Genomic DNA, 24,940 nt, shown 5'->3' with positions numbered 1-24,940 from the left:
ATATATAGTTCTGTTGTACCGAGGGGTCTCCTATGCTCACATTCTGGCTGTAGATGCTGCCAACATCCCTGATCCCCCCATTTGTATGAGTACATGATAACCATACATGCCATAATCCAGACTTATGTATCATTAAGCACGTCCTCCTTCCATCAGTATATGAGGAGCTTGGTGATAGTGGGAATAAACATTAAAATGAGTATAGATGGAAGATTATGGTGATCGGTCTGGGAAATATTTTTTTTTGATAAGTCAAAAACAATTTTAAAAATCTTATAGTAAAAACAATATTAACAGGTGTTTATGCCATTGTAACATTATACCCCCCATTACATGGTGAGATTCCCTAGTTGCAATAGATCCCCCCATGGCAATACCTCACCCATACCCCCAGTGATAAAAGACCATTATGCCTGCATGGATGGGGACCGGACCACAGGAGAGAACCAGTATAGAACTGATTTTCATTTATAATGCTGGGAGACCTTAACAGAGAGGTAATTTAGCCCTTATATTTTGTAACTGCCCCGTATATAAATTATATACAGTTAGTAAGGTATGTAGTCAGAGTGCCGACACCAGAATATTGACATTGTGTGAATGTACACATTCAGAGTGTCAGCATGGATGTTATATTGACATTCAAAATGTCAACATCAATATAATATGAACATTGTGAATATGGACAGCTCATGTTAGGATTAGGGTGAGGCTTCGCTTAAGATTAGGGTTAGGGCTGATATTCACAAAATGTCATCATGCCGACTGTAAACATTCACAATGATGATATTCTGGCAATGTCAACATTGTGTAGTCATAATGTCCATCTCAACCATGTTGACATTCTGATATCAACATTCTAATCACAAACGTTGGTAAAGATTGTGTTATAGACTCTGTATTTGTCATTTTGTCTTCTAATATCTAATTCTCTATCACTACAGTAAAATAAATTAATATAGATGAAGAACATGATAATATGGAAACACTGAGAATTTAGCAGTGTGAGAAATCAGTAATTGTGGAAGTGAACCAACATCACAGCTGTAGTTATATTTGCAGCATAATCACCTTCTGCATGGGATAAAGCAAATCTATCTGATCCTCCTCTGATGGTTGGAATGGGAACTGGAATGAGAAAAACAATAAACATTCTATATAGAATTAAACTGTTACCTTTGTTCTGTATCTCTCTTGTTATGTATATATAAAAGTTCTTAACAGTAAGTGTAAATAATGTAATAAAGTTGTGTTGTATATTTGTTTGACATTTATTTATTGCATAATATTAAATATTCAGTGTCTACAGAGGGATTAAGCAATGGGTGAGTGTGGTGCTGGTATAAATTTGCACTCATGTAGTTCACATTCACACATTTCTATTACAGGTGCAAATGGCTCCATTGTTAAAATGTCTCACTACATAGTGTGGGATGATAGGTTTGAATCCCAGGCATGGCTATAGTTCAACTGAATCAGAATGTGAAGTAGCTTCATATAGTTAGAATTCACAGATTTCTTTTGTAAGAGCAAATGGCTCCATTGGTAAGCTGTCTGACTGCAAAGTGTGAGGTGACAGGTTTGAGTCCCAGCTATGACAGTATTTTGAAATGTGTTACATTAAGAATATAATTGAAGGTGATTAGGGCAGAAGGGGAGGGGGGATCCCAGCAGCAAAGGTGATGGGGGAAGGGCAGGATACATGATCACTCAGATGCTGGGACTCACAGAGAATGAAGCTATATGCCCAGTGGAGTGGGGAAGGTGCCTTCCTGCAATGCATATTATCTTACTGCATTGCACCAACTTTGATGACGCACATTGGTTCACATACACAACTACAAGTGTCTCATATCAAATTAATCAGTAAAGTCTTGTGAAGCAGTTGGTCACATCCATTTGTGACGAAACCACATTTTTGGCAGAAAAAGACACTTGGCGCAAGCTGCAGCGCACTATGCTTGGAGGGTCACTTGCCCAGCATGGTGTATTGAGGCTTGAAGGTAAATTTTACTAAAGGTTGATTTAGACTCAGTCTATATTTATCAACATTAATGTGATTTTAAACTGTACAGTACAGCCATGGCCAAAAGTTTTGAGAAAGGCACAAGTAATGAAACAAGTTGTTTTCACAAAGTTTGCTGCTTCAGTGTTTTTAGACCTTTTTGTCAGATGTTACTATGGTATACAGAAGTAAAATTACAAGCATTTCATATGGGTCAAAGGCTTTTATTGACAATTACAATACGTTTATGCAGAGACAATATTTGCAGTGTTGACCCTTCTTTATCAAGACCTCTGCAATTCGCCCCCTGGCATCATGCCGTCAAATTCTGGCCCACATACTGACTGATGGACATCCATTCTTGCCTAATCAATGCTTGAAGTTTGTTAGATTTTGTGGGTTTTTGTTTGTCCACATGCCTCTTGAGGATGGACCACAAGTGCTCAATGGGATTAAGGTCTGGGGAGTTTACTGGCCATGCACTCAAATTCGATGTTTTGTTCCTTAGTTATCACTTTTGCCTTATGGCAAGGTGCTCCATCATGCTGGAAAAGGAATTTTACGTCACCAAATTGTTCATGGATGGTTAGAAATTGCTCTTGGAGGATGTTTTGGTACCATTCTTTATTCATGGCTGGGTTCTTAGGCAAAATTGTAAGTGAGCCCACTCCCTTGGCTGAGAGACAACCCCACGCATGAATGGTCTCAAGATGCTTTTGTTTGTGAAAACCAATACTTGTGTCATTCTCAAAACTTACAAAAAATCAATCACTATAAAAATGAAGTTTTATATGCTTTATATATTTAACAATACATACTGTAGTACAAACATGGTAAATAAAATGAAGTGCCAAGGCATATAAAATAATGGAATTCTGCTGTATAGTAAATTAATTTAATCACTATAAAATTACTCAAACATCACATACATAAGGTAAGTATCATATTGGGACTTAGCTGTTACTTACATCCTGCTTAGAATATCCATCCTCTGGCACAGTGGTTCTCAAGCTCAACCCTCACATTTATCCAGCAGGATTTCTGTCGGTGGAAGCAGGTGGGATAACTGCTGTCATGATTAAAGAAATGACCCGTTGGTGGTACTTGGTGCAATCTGAATCCATGCTACAATTAGTATTACAGATATTGAATACACAGTAGACAAGCAGCACTTGTATCTTCTTCAGGGTCCATAGGCTCCACAGGGAGGCCTTGGGGATGTCCCAAAGCAGTTCTTTTAAGGGTGGTGACACTCCTGTGCTGAGAGGAGAATCAGGCGCCCAAAGGAAGCATCCTGAAAGGTGAAGGTACTAAATGCATAGAACTTTAGAAAGGTCTGGATAGAAGACCACGTGGCCGCCTTACAAAGCTGAACAGTCGAGGTGCCACGGCAAGCTGCCCATGAGGGTGTCGAAGTCAAATCTTTGGATATGATCGCTTACAATTATTATCTGACGATCTAGTCATCTATGGACTGATAAAGAGTAAATCAGACGCTACCTTGCATCACCGCAATCCAATGCGCACAAATGTGAATCCACCACACACATATACTGATGCACGTAACACGCACACACAAACATATATGCATACAATTAGATGCTCATATGTGTATCCACATGCTTACACATAGACGCCCACACTGTCAGATGTATCCATAACCAAACTCTACAGAGTGTTTCAGTGAGTTGTGAAGTTGGGCTGTACCCCTGTCTGATGCACGGTCATGTCTCTGGAAGAGTCCAATAGCAATTTAAGATGGCAAATCCTCCTTTCATCTCATACAAAGGAATTTTTTTTTCCAGATGTCTTAGCAAGCCTCCATGTTTACCCTTTATCCTCCTTAACTCTAGTGAGTGAGCTACTGGACTCCTAATTTAAGGCACACCTGTATTTGATCCATTATGGTAGTAATTACAGTGACATTAAGATAGTAATGTTAACACACCAGCAATCTAACAAAAGCATAATCTCAAAGAGTGGATAAATGTTCTAAAACCTACAATAACATACTTACAGTGAAAATAACATTACCTAAAAAACCTATTGCTGCTAGAAGAGATTAAATTAAGGAGGATACAGATGGTAATGTGAGAAATAACATCTTTTTATGCATCACATTCAGGTTTTTATATGGAACAGGTACGGTATAATAATATATGCAGCATGAGCACAACAGAACTCTTATGCCAACCACTGGAGTAATCAAGGAATCAAACTCAAAATGGCCATTGAGTCCTGCTAGTTTAAAGTTTTGCAAAAGTCTATCCAAACAGATACTCATTAACAAAACATGTTAAATCTCCAATTCTTTAAGTTTTGGTTACACATTCTAACCCACAGATAAGCCTCTGGGATTGTTCCAATGGAACCTTTCAAAATAATTTTGTAGATGTGCATGTTGTCTAAGTGCTCTAGGTATTTATACATTATATGCGCCTTAATAGTTTCTTTATAACTATTATATGCTTATTGGTGTTATTTATACAACAAAAGTAAAAAAAAAAAAAAACTTTTTGATATGTATTGTTAGAGACCTCATATATTGTGATTGGAAATAGTAACCATTTCTATATATTGGTCTTTATGTAAGGAATCGGCTGCCTCTGATATTTGACAGCTATTATTACTCTTAGGATGTCACTATTATCTACCCATGTTATAGTATGAGGCCTATTCAAGTTTATTTATTTCCTTCTGTATCAGGAGTGACCAAAATGGAGTTTTCAAGCCATTTTGATGGTCAGTGCTCTCAGTCGGTTTTGCATCATATACAGATTGTGACATAGTCCAGTATATGTCAATATGTTTTAGAATGCTAACTAGTTAGCTATTACAAATGTATTGTTATGAGACAATGTATATATTAAGCCTATGCTAACATAGTTTTATCTTCAACTACACAACATACGCACCATTAATGCTAGCTATTACAAATGTATTGTTATGTGACAAAATATATTTAAGCCTGTGCTAACAGTTTTACCTTCAACTACGCACCATAAATATACTGAATTCCAATATTCATAATTGAGGAAACAGTGCCCTCTACTGTCTGTTGATATTTGTATGTATTGTGAAAAATGACCTTTATACCTTTTAAAATACCTATTAAGAAGTTGTTTCTCTCAGCATCTAGCCTATATAAGCTGTACTGTGTCAGTATAGAGGGAGCCTAATTCCTGGATCAACACTGACTGCAAAAGTGCCAGGATGTTTGAAAATAATCCAGTCTCTAGATGCTGAGAGAAAGGTTCCTGGATTTTGCTGATGTGATTGCTGTATCTACTGAATGAATCGACAACTGTAGCTAAGTGTTATATTAAATTTACACTTTCATATTCAATTTGTTTAAGTATAATTTCTGGGAATCCACCCATCTTGGATCTTTTAGATTGAACCCACTTGAAACATTTGGCGAGCCAGGTAGGAGATCCCGTTTGGACCCCCAGAAAAGTTCTGTATTGTCTAACAAAATGTTTCAGTTATTATTCAGTAAGAAAAAGAGGGCAAGTTTTCCTTCATGGCTGACTAGATCCGGACCCTGGGCTGACATGATGGAAACTGCCTGTAAATACATGCAACCAATCAAACTGTAACACCTTTAGAAGATTTAACAAATGATGATTTAAGTATGTATTCTGAAAATAGAGCAGAGCTGCAGCTGCAATTCTAAATCTCGCTGGAACAGAATGCTATACTGAGGACTTGTGTGCAGAGTCGGATTTACACTTCATGGGGCCCTAGGCAAGTTACTGGTCTGGGCCCCCTCACCCGTCCCTGCACAAAAAAATGGTAAGGGTTAATTTACCGCCTTACCAAGGAAGGCTTTCATTGCCATATTGGAGACAAAACAATTCAAAAAGCATTTTAAGTGACTTTAATCTGCTAGAAGAACAGGTATTATAGCAATATAAGTACTGCCATCATACTTGTGCAGTTCATATGGGAAAGCTTCGCTGATGAAAACTGGCAAATTTTACTGCCGTCAGGGTTTTCACCAGTAACAATAGTGTTATAGGGAAAAATAAATTAAACAGAAGATTGTGCTTACCTGCCATGTTCAAGTTTCTCCATGCCACTTTCATTGGCCAGCAGGATTCCATTACCTTCAGCAGAAGAGAAAGAATGTGAGCAGTGAAGAAGGGACAAGTGGAAGAGGAAAGTGGGTGGCTGGAGGAGCAGCATGGCAAGAGGAAAAGTGGTTTGTGAAGGGCACAGGGGAAAAGTGGGTGGTTGGGGTACAGGAAGAAAAATTGATTGTGGGGGATGAATGATAGAATTAGATGGGCGGATATATATAATAGGAGAAGTAATGCATTACACAAGCAAAGGAAAAAGGAAACACAAAGGCCAAACACACACAAAGATGATAGAGACATACTAAGGCCTGGGGGGACATGGAAACATACAAACCTATGACTGGGGGGGGCATGGAGACATACACACCTATGACTGGGGGAGAAACATGGAGACATACACACCTGTGACTGTTGGGAAAACATGGAGACATACACACCTATGACTGGGGGGGGGCATGGAGACATACACACCGGTGACTGGGGGAGAAACATGGAGACATACACACCTGTGACTGTTGGGAAAACATGGAGACATACACACCTATGACTGAGGGGGGGCATGGAGACATACACACCGGTGACTGGGGGAGAAACATGGAGACATACACACCTGTGACTGTTGGGAAAACATGGAGACATACACACCTATGACTGGGGGGGGCATGGAGACATACACACCTATGACTGGGGGGGGGGGCATGGAGACATACACACCTATGACTGGGGGGGCATGGAGACATACACACCTATGACTGGGGGGGGGCATGGAGACATACACACCTATGACTGGGGGGGGGGCATGGAGACAAACACACCTATGACTGGGGGGGCATGGAGACATACACACTGGTGACTGGGGGAGAAACATGGAGACATACACACCTGTGACTGTTGGGAAAACATGGAGACATACACACCTGTGACTGTTGGGAAAACATGGAGACATACACACCTATGACTGGGGGGGGCATGGAAACATACACACCTGTGACTGGGGGGGACATGGAGACATACACACCTAGGAGTCGGGGGGGAAACATTGAGACATACACACCTGTGACTAAGGAGAACACATGGATACATTCACACCTAAGACTGAGGGGGAAACATGTAGACATACACACCTAAGACTGAGGTGGAAACATGGAGACATACATACCTATGAGTGGGGGGGGAGGCATGGAGACATACACACCTGTGACTGGGGGGGAAACATTGAGACATACCAGGGCCAAAACTAGGATATCTATCACCCAGTGCAAGGCAGCAATTTTGCGCCCCCTCCCTTTGCGAACCTGGATTTTGTCCTTGCTCCTCCATAAGGCAGTGCACTAGTCAAACGTCCCTGGTATAGTGACTTACATTATTCCACACACCATAATGCCCATTACACATTATGCCACACACTGTAATGCCCTATTACCAAAGTGCCACTAACATATTTGCCCAACACCATTTTATGCCCCACAGTAAGGCTTCTAATTACTTTAAAATTACCTGCTCCTTGCCAGGGGCTTTCATGCTCTTTGCTATAGGGTTTATGCTTGTTGCCATGGGGTTTGCATCTTCTCCCAGCACTTCTGGGAATGCTGTGTGCATTGCGCTTGCCTAATAGACACTAGAGGTCCAGTAGGACCTCTAGTGTCTGTGTCCTCCTTGGCAGCAGCCATTTTTGGATGGCCGTTTTCTGACTCTGCAGCCCCCAAGCCACCGTGAGTCAGCCCTTTTTCACCCTGATTCCAGCACCTGATGCATGTGCACCTCTAGCCCCCCCCTCTAGTTACCGCCATGCACATAAACACCTATGACAAAGGGGGAATAATGGAGACATACACACCTGTGACTATGGGGGAAACATGGAGACATACATACCTGTGACTGGGGGGTGGGAGGTATTCAGACATACAAACCTATAACTGGGGGGTGCATGGAGACATACACACCTGTGACTGGGGGGAGGCATGGAGACATACACACCTGTGACTGGGGGGTGGGGCATGGAGACAGACACACCTGTGACTGGGGGGGGACATGGAGGCATACACACCTGTGACTAAGGGGGAAACATGGAGACATACACACCTATGACTGGGGGGAGGCATGGAGACATACACACCTGTGATTGGGGGGAGGGGAATGGAAACATACGCACCTGTGATTGGGGGGTGGGGAATGGAAACATACACACCTGTGACTGGGGGGGAGGCATGGAGACATACACACCTGTGACTGGGGGGAAACATGGAGACATACACACCTATGACTGGGGGGGACATGGAGACATACACACCTATGACTGGGGGGGACATGGAGACATACACACCTGTGACTGGGGGGGACATGGAGACACACACACCTATGACTGGGGGGGAGGCATGGAGACACACACACCTGTGACTGGGGGGAGGCATGGAGACATACACACCTGTGACTGGGGGGGACATGGAGACATACACATCTGTGACTGGGGGGGAGGCATGGAGACATACACACCTGTGACTGGGGGGGACATGGAGACATACACATCTGTGACTGGGGGGGAGGCATGGAGACATACACACCTTTGACTGAGGGGGAAAAATGGAGACATACAAAATTGTGACTAAGGAGGTAACATGGAGACATACACACCTATTACTGGGGGGGGCATGGAGACATACACACCTGTGCTTAGAAGGGGGGGCATGGACACATACACACCTGTGACTGGGGGAAACATGGAGACATACACACCTGTGACTGAGGGAAACATGGAGACATACACACCTGTGACTGAGGGGGGAAGCATGGAAACATACACACCTGTGACTGGGGGAAACATGGAGACATACACATCTGTGACTGAGAGGGAAACATGTTGACTTACACATCTATAACTGGGGGGTGGCATGGAGACATACACACCTATGACTGGGGGGGACATGGAGACATACACACCTGTGACAAAGGGGGAATACTGGAGACATACACACCTGTGACTGGGGGGAGGCATGGAGACATACACACATGTGACTGGGGGGGAAACATGGAGACATACACACCTGTGACTGGGGGGGACATGGAGACATACACACCTGTGACTGGGGGGGAGGCATGGAGACATACACACCTTTGACTGAGGGGGAAAAATGGAGACATACAAAATTGTGACTAAGGAGGTAACATGGAGACATACACACCTATTACTGGGGGGGGCATGGAGACATACACACCTGTGCTTAGAAGGGGGGGCATGGACACATACACACCTATGATTTGGGGGGAGGCATGAGACATACACACCTGTGACTGAGGGGGGAAACATGGAGACATACACACCTGTGACTGGGGGGGGGAGACCTGGAGACATACACATGTGTGACTCGGGGGGTGATGGAGACATACACAACTGTGACTGGGGGGAGGCATGGAGACATACACACTGGTGCATGGGGGGAGGTGGACATGAAGAAATTCACACTGGTGACTGTTAGGGTGACATGTAGAGATACACAGTTGTGACTGGTGGGGGAGTGAGTACACATACAGTATACACTGGTGTCTGGGGGGAGGGGAACATGGAGACACACACACTGGGAGTGGAGGAAGCGGGTCATGTAGACATACACTGTGCGTCTCCATGTCCCCATCCCCCCACCTCCAGTGTTTAAGATACACACTGGAGGTGGGGGAGGGGCGTGGAGACATAACCATTGGTAACTTGGAGGGGGGGCATGGAGACATATATATTGGGGGCTTGAGGTGAGACATCCACACTGAGATCTGAGGGGGGACATGGATATATATACACATATATGACTGAAGTTGACAGGCACAGATAGAAAACTAAAGAGAACAGGGCAGAGGTGCTCTGACAGGAAATACATAGAGGAGGAGGAGCACAGGTCAAATGGCATCACACTTACGGTAGAGTGTGGCCATCTGTGGGTCTTGAATAGTGGAACCCCATCATCTTCTGTTGTCCCTCTGTCCTGTGGTCAGGGCTAAAGGTGTTGGGCAGTGGCACACACAATACATTACAGTGCTGGCACCTGCCCCCCAACTCCACATCATTGTTGGTTGCTCCACCCACACCATGCCTCCTGGAGGCTAATAGTTGCCTGCTTCAGTGGCCAGCCAGTGATTCACACACACCCGCTCACCCATAGATTACTGTGCCAGCACCCACCCCCAACTCCACATAATCGCTGGCAGCTCTGCCCACACCACACCCCCTGGAGGCTTAGTGGCAGCATGTTTTAGTGGACAGCCAGTGGATCCCCACACACTCGCTCACCCAGCTGCCATAGAGTGGCCCCACCGGCAGGTGGAGGGGATAATATCTGTTTAATAATAAAACACTTTTTTTTTTACATACAGTATCTTGCTGGTTGGGAGAGGCGGGCCCCCCTAGGACCCACTGGGCCCAAGGCATCCACCTCTGTTGCCTTGTGGTGAATCCGGCCCTGCTTGTGTGCAGTCCCACAGGAAGAGTGTAACAGTGAATGGCAGACTCAGGGCCTGATTCAGACCCGCTCGCAAGCAGGTCGATGTTGGCCCAGTGTGCATGCGCACGACGGAGCCGGCTCCATCGTGCACATGCGCGAGACCCGGATAGCGTCGGGCAAGCCGTCGCTCCAGGTCTCGTACCAAAGGGGGCGTGCTGTCGGTGGTGAGTGACAGCACGCACCCTTTGGTGGATGTGCCGGGGGGGTGGCTGCCCAGATGGAGGTGTTCCCATGGGAATGCCTACCGTCTGGGGCCAGCCCTACTGACATCACAAGTGATGTCAGTGGGAGTGCCTTCGGCTCTGATAGAGTCAAAAGCACTCCAGGGCTTGCAGCAACGAGACCCTACCACAAGGGTCTCATCGCAAGCCTGATGGTCGCGATGGTCTTCACCATCGCGACCATCTTCCTGGCCGCTCGCTATAGCTGTGGGTGGTCACCCACAGCTATACGAGCGGCCAGGAGGCCACTCTAAAAATTAAGAAGGACGGCCCTGATTCAGAGCGAGTGCTCTGTCAGAGCGTCCGGCTCTGAATCAGGACCTCAGTGTGAACAATATATGTGATAAACAGAGTAAACCGTAAGAAACGTCAAGGTAGAAAAAGCAGACATGATGCTGCACAAATACGTACATTGATTATTGCTCAGAATTGGGAACAGCTAGACAGTGATTCTGAGGTAAAATGTGAGGAAGATGTGATGGGGCAGCTGCGCCCTGTTAGGCATACTACCCGTACATCCACATAAGAGATTAGACAGCAGCAGCAACAGGTCCTAGCAGATGGGATAGCTATGGACTCAAATAATCAACCCTCCATGTTACCAGTGGTAGGAAATGATGGGACAACAGCTATAACAGGACCAGGAGGGGTACAAATGTTTGTGAGGAATCCTCTATATACAACATGGTTAAAGTCCCTTAAAGGGGAAAAAATTAAACAGGAAAGTTTGAAGCTGAAAGCCTTGCAGTTTGTACTTAAATTGTCAAAACCTCTAACGAGGAGATTATATAAACACCCAGCAAACAAGTTGAGGATATAGAAACACCCAAAATTACAAAAGAAAATATTGGAGATTTATTTGAGACTTTGTACACGGAATCTACTGGAGTCAGGATTAATATAATCAATCAGGTTCCTATAAATGAGAAAGAAAGAAACATTGTGCAGGATGTATTAATCCAAAAAGAGTGCATCAATGCAGAGAAAGTTGGAGCAGATGTATCCTATAGAATTTTTGCTGAAGTGAGTAATCAATGGAGTTCAGATTATCAAACAAAGGGAGATTCTGCTGAATACAGTCTTAGAATTCCCATTGTTATTGATGAATTTTCTACACCTTTAGTGAACAGTGAGCAAATAGTCTTAAACACAGATAAGAGCAAAGAAGTGCAGACATCTAGTCACACAAACATCTCCAATACCTATGTAAAACCCACACTGCATTTAGAGCCATCTAGTGGTGGAGCAAATGATTTCAGTCTCCCAGAGAGACCACATGTAGAGTGTCAATCTGAAGATACCACACCAAATTGCCACAAAGACAAAAACAGTCACCAGGAGAAATGATTATTGTGCCTTGGGGCCACAACCATTTTCTTGCATATCTGAGCAGCCTGAAAGCCCTGGGACCTACAAAGGATATTTGGCCCAGTTTAACAAGTTTTTCTCCGCATGAGAATATTTTGCAGGATCTCCTAGATTCTTCATGGCTAAGAAGTCACACTGACAAGAAAAATCCACGATTGGATAATGGCTGGATCGTGACTAATCCACAGTGGAGTATGTCCACAAGGAAAGATGGTAGTATCACTTCTTTACTTGGTTTACCTTTTTGATCAAATACAGCCACTATGGGGATTGAAATGAGAGATTGCCCTATAGAGATCCCACATGGTAAAATAATCTGTTATTTCATGATTGAATCCAACCTGCAGATTATCTGCAGCAAAGTTTGTGTTGTCAATGACACACAACATTACAGAGAGAAAAGACTGGCACAGGCCATAAACTTGATTTTAGTAAATCTTTAAAGACACATATCTGTAAATTCTGTACCTGACATAGCATGCAGAAGACAGGACAGAATTCATAGCAAGCAATGCTAAATCACTTTGTAAATGGTCATTATATTCATTGTATTTCTTTGTTTGAATTATAGTTTACAAGTTCAGCTTCGCTGCACAACCCATGATGTTGTCATCACATCAGAAGATCGTTAGAACAGCAGAGTTGATACCTGTCTAAATATACTGACACATGGACAAACCCAAAAACAGTTTTAGTTCCACAAGAAAAGGGACCCTTTCATTACTGCAACTGTACTGTACTGTATACCTTTGAAATCACATGCCTGTATACAAGTCCGGTGTGCATTGTTTGTCACAACATCAAAACCTTGTTTAAAGCAATGAAGATTTGAAGATATGGACACTTGTAATAACTGCATCATTGGATAATCATAAAGGACGCACAATGCACATTTGTGAAAGACTATTACTGAGGGTGACACTGAAGGTACTGAGTATTGTAGCATTGTGGTGAATAGGAAATCATGGATAAAGACCACAGCACTCAGAAGTACACAGCCCTCTGCACAGCAAGCAAAATGGCAGGTTCCACAAATTCTACTGCCTCGCGTCTCCAATGGCAAAACAAGACACACAGATGACAGTCCTAACAGGAGCAAATTGTTGTTGACACAGTACAGAAGGTGTATCTTAAAGACATCAGCCACCAATAGCGAGCAGTATAACTACAATCAAGCTAGGCGTGGTATTTTAAATGGCTGTAGCGATCAAATATTTTCCTCATGAATACTGAATAAAACCTCAGTAATGGTCATATTTAATTGGATTATCTGACAGCAGCTCAAGGAGGTATGTGTCAAATAGTGGGTCCCGCATGTTGCAATTATATTGCAGACAATTTTAGTGACCTTATAACAGCACATATTAAGGAAGTACATAAGTTAAAGGAAGAGTTTAGGAAAGCTCATAATGACCCAGAGTACGACCTAGATAGTGCAGGATGGCTATCCTGGCTAGATCCAGCTAATTGGTCCACTGGGATCAATGGGTGGTTCATGGGCATCTTACATTTAATAGGATATATGTTAATAATGATTTTAGCAATATATTTGGTGATCAAATGTGGTATATGGTCATTAGGAAATTTTGTTCTAGTGTAGAAAATGTTAAGTCATATCCTGTTTAGATGATAACTGATATAGGAAAAATTTGGAAGCTATATGGTGCAATATCACCTGAGAGCAAGGGTAGAGTGTATCAGGAGTGACCAAAATAGAGTTTTGAAGCCATTTTGATGTTCAGTGCTCTCAGTCGGTTTTGCATCATATACAGATTGTGACATAGTCCAGTATATGTCAATATGTTTTAGAATGCTAACTAGTTAGCTATTACAAATGTATTGTTATGAGACAATGTATATATTAAGCCTATGCTAACATAGTTTTATCTTCAACTACACAACATACGCACCATTAATGCTAGCTATTACAAATGTATTGTTATGTGACAAAATATATTTAAGTCTGTGTCAACAGTTTTACCTTCAACTACACAACATACGCACCATAAATATACTGAATTCCAATATTCATAATTGAGGAAACAGTGCCCTCTACTGTCTGTTGTTATTTGTGTGTATTGCAAAAGATGATCTTTATACCTTTTAAAATACCTATTAAGAAGTTGTTTCTCTCAGCATCTAGCCTATATAAGCTGTACTGTGTCAGTATAGAGGGAGCCTAATTCCTGGATCAACACTGACTGCAAAAGTGCCAGGATGTTTGAAAATAATCCAGTCTCTAGATGCTGAGAGAAAGGTTCCTGGATTTTGCTGATGTGATTGCTGTATCTACTGAATGAATCGACAACTGTAGCTAAGTGTTATATTAAATTTACACTTTCATATTCAATTTGTTTGTTTAAGTATCATTTCTGGGAATCCACCCATCTGGGATCTTTTAGATTGAAACACCTTCCAATAGACAAAATAAACAGCGGTGGGAACCAAATTTTAATAATTCCATTACAAATACATCAAAAGACTTGTTTTTTTTCCAGATTTTATTTTAAACTGTGACCCGTAGGAGCAACTACAAGTCCTAGATCACAGTATTTGCTTGCTCCTAATGAAATCCATGTGTTACATATAAAATATCCACAAGAAAATTATTCTCATGTCTTCATAAATCTCTTTAGTATGTTTTGTGCTTTCTGTTTTGCACTCGAGAGATAAATGCAGTATATTGTTTATTACATGTGCACTTGTATTTCAAGAAACAGATGCAAAAGACCCTCATGATATATTCTACATGATTACTGAATAAAGGTATCAACATATTGCTAAATGCATAACTACAGTGGTATATAAAATGTTCAGTTTAAAGATAGAGCTGTAAGAACAATTTAGGTTGATTATAGTAAAAATTCAATCATTGTTTTTTTAAAAACAAAGATAAGTGAGTTATTGCCCTAAAGCAACTTTTTTGAATAGAAATGACTGACAACGTTGAATTAAAACAATTACTTGACAAGAATATTACTCACAGTACACAAACCTATGGATGTTTCCCTCCTTTTCTGATTAATGTAGGCATTAAGGTACCAGTAAAGGAAGGTGCCATTAATACAATATAATAGATTTCTGCACAGGCAGAAGAAAGAAATTCCTTGGTGGGGGCACTCTTTTGGTATGTTTAATTCATATAAAAAATGTGATATGATTGTCTCTATTAAAATGAAACTTTTAATGTATACCCTTATAAAACGATCAGTATCAACTGTATTGTGGAGATACACGATACCGCCTATATTAAAAGGTGAAAAATATGCAAATAATTTTTTTTTTTGAAAAGTAAATAAATTATAGGTAATTATATACGTGTTAGAAAAACATGTAAACACGAATGAATAATTAATCTTCAAAAATTAAACATCTATCTCAATATCCTAATACACCTAGGACCACACAGTATTATGTATTCGTACAGTAAAAGGGTCAATACATCTCAAGAACAAATTTGAATAGCAAATGACATATGCACCAGCACAAAACAATTGACTTGGTACATATGAATTGAAAACGATTAGTATTAATAAGAGTGAGGTAATATCTCACAATCTATATGCATCCTATACAAAAATGTAATTCATCAATAGCCACATATAATTGAAATATTAGTTGTTCGTAGAGCACTGGTACAATATCTGGGACATGCTAGTCATAATACTCCAGTGTGTCACATAATTTGAACACTAGCATTATCTCCCAATGTATTCAATGCAAATAAAATTGTTTGTGGAGAAATATTCACACTTCTATATCAACAGAAACAATTGCTTATTTCAGAGGAAGAAGAAACATTGTTTTAACATTGATACATCACTTAATTGTTATATGTTACAAAATATTTAATCAGCAATTGAAATAGTGTTGACGCAATTAATTTAACCCTATGCAGATTGTCATACCTGCTTATTAAGTTTCATAGACAGAGACTTGAATAAACTGACAATAGTTCCTTTTACACAGGCAGGTCACATTATAATTAAATGAACAATAAGTAAAGTAAGGCACATAAGTGTCCCCCCGCTTCTGCTTTCGCCCATCATACAACGTATAGGACAAGAGATGAGAGAGCAGGGAGACTGGTGTCTTGTTAGAAGATAAATTACAGTGGTGGTGTGTTAAAGATCAGAATAGGGTGTTAGGTGAACCCTGATGTTAATGACATTGCAGGGATCAAATTCGCCCTTGGTGTTAGATGGTCTCTGTTGCACTTCATGCATTGCAGGGGCCAAATGCACCAAAATCAGTCACACAATGATCAGAAGGAAGAGAAAGAGGATACCTTAAAAATGAACTGCCTGCGGATACTGTGTGTGCTGAGTGAACAGGATTAACTGCCCTCTGCTCCCCGATGCTTAGCCCTTGTCATTGCAGTAATCCATCTCTGGCTATGATCAGCCCGCCGGGTTGCTCCCGCTGATATAGTCTCAGTGCAATGATGCAGTTAGAGCATGGAGCCGGGGGGGAGTTAGTTCCAATATATCTCACCAGGTACAATGCACAAGGCAATTGCAAAAATATTTTTTAATTAAAGCTTTTTGGTGTTTCCATTGAAATCATCTATAGTAATTCGAGATTTTTTGTTATAATGTGGGAAATTTTAACAAAGAGCACTGACAACCTGGGTCTGCCATATGACTATGTCTTAGTAATGCACTGACAATTAAGTTGCTGGGCACAGTGTTATATAGGTGATCACATTCTCCATGTAATAAAGACTAGTTTGGCATAAAGTATGTATATTAAGTCAGTTATTTTACTTCTGAAATCAAGGGGGAGATTTATCAAACAGCGCATTATGGCATTTTTTACTTGAGGTTAGAATATAGCATTATTTACTAGCAATTATATGACTAAAAGGCTGGAAAATTGAATGTGTATTAAAAATGTTACCTTGAAAATAATTCTCAATTTTCTTTTTTTTTAATAAAAACAGATACCAAATAAATGAACCAGTCTGCCATATGAAAAGTTGTGTTCATTTTTCATTTTTGTTTTGCATTTCCTTACTAAATGTGTAAGTACATTTTTATTGCCATATACTGTAACTGTTTTATATTTAGGTAACTCTGCATTTTAATCATTTTGATGTGCAGTCCTCATCTAATTGCTCATCTGACTACATCAAGATTTATGATGGTCCCAGTAAGACCTATACTGTGTTACTGAACAAAACTTGTGGGACTGGACCTATTCCTTTAATAGATGCTTCCACTAGGCACATGCTAGTTGAGTTTGTCAGTGACACAGGAGTTGGTTTTAAAGCAACATATGGCTCTGGTATTGTATTCAATTTTAGAACCAATTATAGTTAATATTATTGTTTTCCACTTCTAAAATTGTAGAATAATAATTAAAGTAGATGCCCAGGGTACAATTTCCATAGGGCCTGAAGGCTTGGGGAAGCTCACCTTGTGATTGGCTAATTCTTGTTTTTCCTCGTGCTCCATGGCTGAATTATTTGAACATGTTTTGGGGATGGTAGGGGTCTATGTGGCTAAGTTCCAGCAGAAGGTTGCCCATGGCTCTGCCCTTATTTTGCCCAGACATTTATCCTTGAAGTAGAGTAAATTGTACCTCAGATGTGCATCTGTGACTCCACCCACACTGAAAATTAAAGTGGAGTGCTGAGAAAAACTAGCAACAAATATTGGAAATGTAGAATAACTTACTATTAAGGCATTATTAGATATAGTATATTTAAATAGTTTTATTTTTAATGTTCAACATTTTTAAGATATGTAGTTTCTTAAAATGTTTCAATATATTTTTAACTTATTTTTTTAAATGCTCAAAATTTCTGCTTTCAATTCCACTGCAGATGCGTGAACTGGCTAGCCAGGCCATGATTGTGCATAGCTAACAAAGCTTACAGTGAAACGTACATCAGCAGTCTTCTACGCTGACCGTGGGTGTTGCTCCCACAATGTATAAACATGTGTTGTCATATGTATAAGTTAACATTATGATAGCTTGAATAGATTACACCGTTACACTCGAGACGCAGCTACAGCACGCTCGAGTTGAATCCTGAAAAAGTGATTACAACCAATACAGAGTACTGAATATTTCTGTCTGGAACCAACTACTTGGATTGAAACATCTCAGTCAAACTAGTGAGAGACACTGTGATCATTAGGCATTTGCCCTTAATAACTATTGTTCAGACCATTTACCAGTTGTGTTATTATAGGCCAAGTTTGCTGACAGTATCTTTAAACCAGACACGCATTGTGTGCTCACATTAATAATCTTTTTGACTGACAGAATTTGAACCATGTCCGCACTTGGGAATTGATTGATAGCAGAGGATGTGGAATAAATGCTTCTTATACTGAAGCATACTGATTTATGTTCTTATATCTACATTTGGAAACAAATATTTCAAAATGTATAACCAGCAAATGTATCTTGCCAGTTAAGGTTGTTACAACAGAATACAGCATGAGAATATAATTGATCTATTTGCTGTATATGCAATATATGAATCTTACTGATGCAAGAATTAAAATTACGAACATATGTAGGTATTATTTTCAACTGTTGCATATTAGTTATTTCTAATTTACAATGTTATTGGAGATAACGTATAATCTATATAACTAACTGGGCAGTAGGAGTATTTCCAATAGAGATGCACATATATATGCACTAGAAATTTATATCTACTAGTGACAGAACAATCGATCTACTTTTGTCCAATTAGATTATTACACATGAATTATTTAGAAGTCATTCCAACTATTACAGCAACATACAACAAGTGAGCAGCATTTGACATGTCAGCCATATTTTATTTTCACTTTTCTTACTTATATTTCACTATTTCTGTAAGAGATTTGTCCTTTGATTTTAATATTTCACTGAACAAGGTGTCTTTATTGTCCATTTAATATTAAAAGTTATGTTTTAATTAATGAATATTTGTGCGCCACGTTGTACAATTTTCTTTTTCTTCTTTTTCTGTCTTTAGAATTTGACATACATGAGTGTGCATAGCCCTCAGACTGGCACTTACCACTTTGGGACTGTATCATCTAATTCTGCTGGCTCTGAGATTTAATTATTTTTTTTCCAAGTTGAATATACCCTATTTATTACAGGACGATCTTTGCTATAATACAAACCAAGTGCATAATACAAAATGTATGCCATCTGTGTTGAAGGTATAACATCCCAAAATATATATTAAGAAAAAAAAATAGTCATAGATAATCCTTTATATAAAAGCTGTATTTTTTCTGTCAAGAATCTTGTTACAGTTATAAATACAAGATATGCACAGCCTCTCAGTAGGGAAAAAGAAAATATGTTTCTTACAAATATCCACATATAAAACATTAAAAGCAATGCTTTCTTAGAGATTTTATCTTTTCTTTTAATGGTTTATGTTAGTTTCAGAAAAATGTCTGTATGTCTGTATATTCTCATAAATCCTCAATCTTAGCAAGTGACATTTGAAAAAAAAACGATGTGACAAAGTTTGAGTTAGAAAAAGAAAATAGTAATCTGCATATATCTTTGATCAAAGCAGTATAGGAAGAGTTTCTTATATGAAGGCTATGATATGTGTCCAATACACTCTACATAGCAGTTAAGGCTGGGGTGTAATAAATGAGGTGACCTTTAATATCTGGAGAGAGAATAAGAACCTACATTAGATTTTAGCAGCCACCTGCATTATGTTAGGAAGCCTCCTTAAATTAGAAATGTTGTCATGATATAATTAACATATGACCCTACCATTACAGGTAAAGTGCAAGTAAGGTGACAGTGCACCTGTACAATCAATGCCCACTAGCATCATTTTAGGTGCTTTGTTATTAAGGTGTCATTTTCAGTTTACTTCAAAAAAGATCAATCTTAGGATGCTGCTTGATTAAACCATCTTTGCCAAAAAGTAAATCTGCAACATTTTGCTTGTACATTGTGCCAAAGGATTACACGATATGAAGAAGCTGCCATCTAAAAATTCCGCATACCGCTTTTGATCAGTGTACATCTTATTTTCTTTCCTTTTTTTTTTAAACCACACTACTGTGCCACTTTATCATTTACAATCTCTTAATTCTTCTCTGAGATTTTAATAAACTGCAGCTATCACTTTTAAATGGGACATATTCTTAAAAAAGGGTCCTATGTCCTGGCGATAGATTGCTATAAGGGGAGGGGACGTGTCCAAGTGGACTGTGCTTTATTCAGTTAATAGTTAAAGACAAAATAGAAAAACTGGTAATGTACAGATCTTTCTCTAATCATTAGCTGCAGTATAAATAAATTGTATACCAAAAAGCATTAGAGTGGTTATAGAGGATATATGATTTACTATTTTCATCATACTTTAGAGCAGTGGTCTCAAGCCCAGACCTGAAGTACTGTACAAGTAACAGGTCATGTTTTCTGGAAGTTTTTAATCATACACATGTGAGTTAATCTCTTTTGCTAGGTCAGTAATTATTCTACCTGCTAGAATAGACAGAAATGTCAGGGATGAGGACCCCTGCTTTAGAGCTTTATACTGTTTGTACCTACAGTGGATTTTATATTAACAATGACATTTAATCTCTGTTTTCATCCAAACCCCACACCCACCTCCTAATCACCACAGTACAATGTGCTGGAATTTTCTTTGAATTTCAAAAGAACTTTACATCTCCTGGATACCCTGATGCCTTCCCTCCAAACTACCACTGTACATTCATCATCACAGCTCCTGAGGGATATCGGGTATGAAGTGTTAAATTAATTTAATTTGATATAGTGGTTTCTATATGTAGCCTTAATTGTACTGAGGAGTGTGCCACACTTACATATAGCTTAGTTTTAATAATATTTGCATGACCATCTACAACAAACATTTCACTATCTCCATATTGTCTAAGTCTTGTGTGGCTTGTCTCATAGCCCCAGCAGGAATCCATTGCTATGTGATGCTGCAGAAGGCTGGGGGGAGCAGTAGGGCCATTCAGTACCAACCATCAACTCATTGTGACTTCTATGTTCTCACCTTCTGTTTCACCATTTTAAAAGTAGTGAAAAGAAAATACTTGCCAGATTATTATAGGACTGGTGGGTCCCTGGAATAATGTAGAAGCCTTGGCTGGTAGTGGAGTGGTCCTCCTTTCATAGTGCCAAACACACCTAAGGACGGTGAGCACAGGCTATACTCCCTAGGGCAGTGATTACCAACCTCAATGAACACCAACAGACCTGGTTTTAGTGATATCCATACTTGAGAACATATGGTTAAATCAAAATAACTAAGTTAAAAAGTCACCTGTGCTCAAGTATGGCTATTCTTAAAACCTGAACTGTCTTTGTGCCTTGAGGTGGTTGGGAACCCATGCCCTAGATTGATTGGTCCCCCCACCAAAAATATGTCTCACCCCAGAAGAAACAAAACCAGTGGATGTTGAGTTAATAATTATGCTTTAATAAAAAATATCATTAATGGTGCACTATGGATCCCAGCAAGACCTGTCATGCCAAATGTTATTGGCTGCTAGGGAATTCTTGGACCTACAGTGCACCTGTAAAAATAAATAAAAACCAGACACATAATATTGCAGTGATTTATTGTAAAAGAAAAATCACTAAGAAATCATACTTACTTTTTCACTCCTAATAATTCACTAGTACAGGGTATCCCAAACTCAGGCCCAGATTCAGAGCCAGACACTCTGAAAGAGCACTCGCTCAGAATCAGAGGATTTTTTTAATTTTTTTGGCCTCCTGGCCGCTCGCATAGCTGTGGGTCACCATCAGACCATCAAGACCATCGGGCATGCGACGAGACCCTTGTGGTAGGGCTTGTGGCCGCAAGCCCCAGAGAACTTCTGGCTCTAATAGAGCCAGAAGCTCTCCCACTGACATCACTGGTGATGTCAGTGGGGCCGCCCACAAAAGGCAGGCATTTGCATGGGAACGCCTCAGTTTGTGAAGCCACCCCCACGCCATGCCTCCAAAATGGTGCGAGCTGTCGATCAAAATCGGCAGCCGCCCCCTTTTGGTGCGAGACCCGGAGCGACAGAGCTCCCGTCGTACGTATGCCCAGTGGCATAACATCGACCCGCTCGCGAGCGCATAGCGCTTGCGAGCGGGTCTAAATCAGGCCCTCAGTCCTCAAGGAACACTTAAGCTGGCCACACACATCTAAAGATTATCTATCCAACCAGCCAACTAGTTGATTGGTTGGAATGAAAATCTGGTAAGGTATGAAAGCAAATGACAATCAGCAATTTGCTCACAATTGCCAGAAAATAGACAAAAACTGTTTGTTAAATGTTTATTCTAAACAATTTGTTCAAACTTGTCTGAACAACCATTTTTATCTGTTTTCTGGCATTTAGGAGTATATTGCTGATCATTTACTCCCATACATTAAAGCGAGTGATCATGTGTTTATCGACGGCTATATGTTTTAAATTTTTTTATTTTTAAAATGTTAATTCTCGCATAATTAACCATAATTTATCGTACGGAGGATCTTTAAACAACGATGATGGCGTGCGAAGATCCACTCCATATGATGCAGAATACGTATTTGGGGAAGATATTGACACATTTCAGAATCCTTACCAGTCATATGCCGAGTTACCAAACAGCTGTAAGTATATGAATGATCGCGTGATATGATTTTATCCTTTTAAAAGAAATTAACCAATTTATAGAGAGCACAAATCTCCTGTAAATATATTGTGCAAAATTATTTTAAATTACATGTTTGTAATTCACAGATAGCCCGACAGTGCGTGTGGTGAAACAGCCGTTGAAAAGCTTATATGCGATGTGCCAATGTGTCCACCACCATCGCCAGAACCGGTCAAAGAGCATTTTATGCAGAGTAAGGTAATTAAACTACGCTATAGACATGTTACCTGCATCTAAAACAATTTTTCCACTGTGCAAAATGTAAATCATAACTGTATATCTAACTGAATTTTTTTTTATTTCAGCACCCGACCCAGATGAATATTACACTGGTACAGAGGAATATTATGATTTGATTGTATCAGATGATGAAACGACTGAAGACCCTGTACCCCATACAAGCACGGCCAGAATAATAATGCCGCATATCACCCAATGATGACAAAGAGAACCAATGAGTGCCGGTCCCTCTGAACAGGCATTATCGCCTAGATGGTTCTACGCCATTTATAGTGTATCAGATATATAGTAAAATTAAGCCATACAAACACATGAGGTATGTCACACACAACACATTGGGTAAATGAAACATCTGATCAAAGGGGTATAAAGAGAGAGTTAACCTATACAGATGGCGTTGAACCTAAAAGAAGGAGGTTGACTTCATATAAGAGGTTTTAAATCTCTGTAAAAAAAATCAAATCCAAGAGACCAGACAAGCAGGATGATGAACAAGTGCCCTGCGGTAGTGTTAAAACTGTAGCAGAGAGTGCAAAAGTTAAGAGGGTCTGCAGGCTCTCAAAAAGAAAGACCTATAACAAGGTCACACGAGCAAAAGAGGATGAGATTATAACAATCCCAGACACAGTTTAATCCTATTATCATACCAGGTGATAATGAGGATTTGAATGCCCAGGTGTTTTATATGCCCTCCATACAAATACAAGAGACACATGAGGCAGAAGGCATTTCAAATGCTCTGAACAAAGGGAGCAGTGTGGTGATGGATGAGTATCATTCTGCCACGATGGATAAGGTTGTTGCCGGGCCATCAGGCGTAGGAGTTAGGCAACAAAATAGGGCTGTTGCAGATCATCAGGTTTGGTTGTTGGGCAATAAAACACTACAGACAAATCCACAAAGGACAGAACGTGCGGGTAAAGCCACAAAATTAAAATATGCGGTGATAGGCATGCTTTGGAGAGACAATCAGTTACACGGAATACATAGTAAAAGGCGTGTCAAAGCGTCTCACAGAAATAATTCACAGCGGCAACTGCAACCAGCACACTCTTGATTTTATTAAACAATATATGGTAGACACAATAAAACAGAGTAGACAATATAGGGAAACAGGGGTATTCCTACATGCCCACGCATTCGGTAAGAAACATAAATGACTAGTTATGACTGTGCGTGGTTTGAAGTGCTTTGTAATGCATAGATCACATGGTAAAAAAAAAAATCAAACAGGCATTTAAAAGTAAAATGGGCTTTAAGAATGTTAATAAACTTAAGAAAGCAGAAAAAGCTTAGACTGGGGCGACAAGTGACGCGATGGTTTAGTGAACAAATTGACAATGTACTACAAATGCCATGACTGACAGACACCCATCACAGATGGACAGTGTTGAAGTCATATCACCCATGCAAGAGGTAGCACACAGTCCGGCAACAGCTGGAAATAAACAAGGAGTTGCACCCTGGTTTTTTTTAAATCCATTGACAGATACAAACTAAACCACCCCAATTACAGGGCATCTGAATTCCACCATCAGTTTTGGTTTATCAATTTGGATAGGGTTACTTAATTTGTAGATGCGATGAGGGCAATACACAACACTATACAGACTATGCTCAACAGCTACATGGTTAATGTTGACCCTAATGATCGCATGCAGTTAAGGTTGGACAGAGGTCGGTTACACAATGCCATCTATTCACACTGTAAGCCGCATGATACATTAGACACCATCTGGTTATTTAATTAGATAAACACGCTGCAAAGTAACTGAGTTTTTATCTGATACTGAGTTGAAATTTGTGATCTCTGTTTTCAAGAATCACGTAGGCGGAGCCCTGACAGGTAAATGCCTATGGAGAATACCACACAGCCTTATT

General features: G+C 40.2%; 1 protein-coding gene across 1 annotated transcript in view; it reads left to right on the top strand.

Moving 5' to 3' along the window:
* LOC148478159 (embryonic protein UVS.2-like) overlaps positions 1 to 24,940 on the top strand; it is a 45,161-nt gene that overhangs the window by 6,346 nt on the left and 13,875 nt on the right. Inside the window, exons 3-4 of the mRNA XM_088455861.1 lie at positions 17,233 to 17,449; positions 20,778 to 20,896. Of these exons, the coding sequence (XP_088311987.1) occupies positions 17,233 to 17,449; positions 20,778 to 20,896 (336 nt within the window). The remainder of the gene's footprint in view (positions 1 to 17,232; positions 17,450 to 20,777; positions 20,897 to 24,940) is intronic.

This window comes from Taudactylus pleione, unplaced genomic scaffold (assembly GCF_031769625.1).
Source record: "Taudactylus pleione unplaced genomic scaffold, aTauple2 ptg000674l, whole genome shotgun sequence".
NCBI lineage: Eukaryota > Metazoa > Chordata > Amphibia > Anura > Myobatrachidae > Taudactylus > Taudactylus pleione.
Note: the sequence above shows the minus strand (reverse complement) of the source record. Positions and strands in the feature narration are given on the sequence as shown.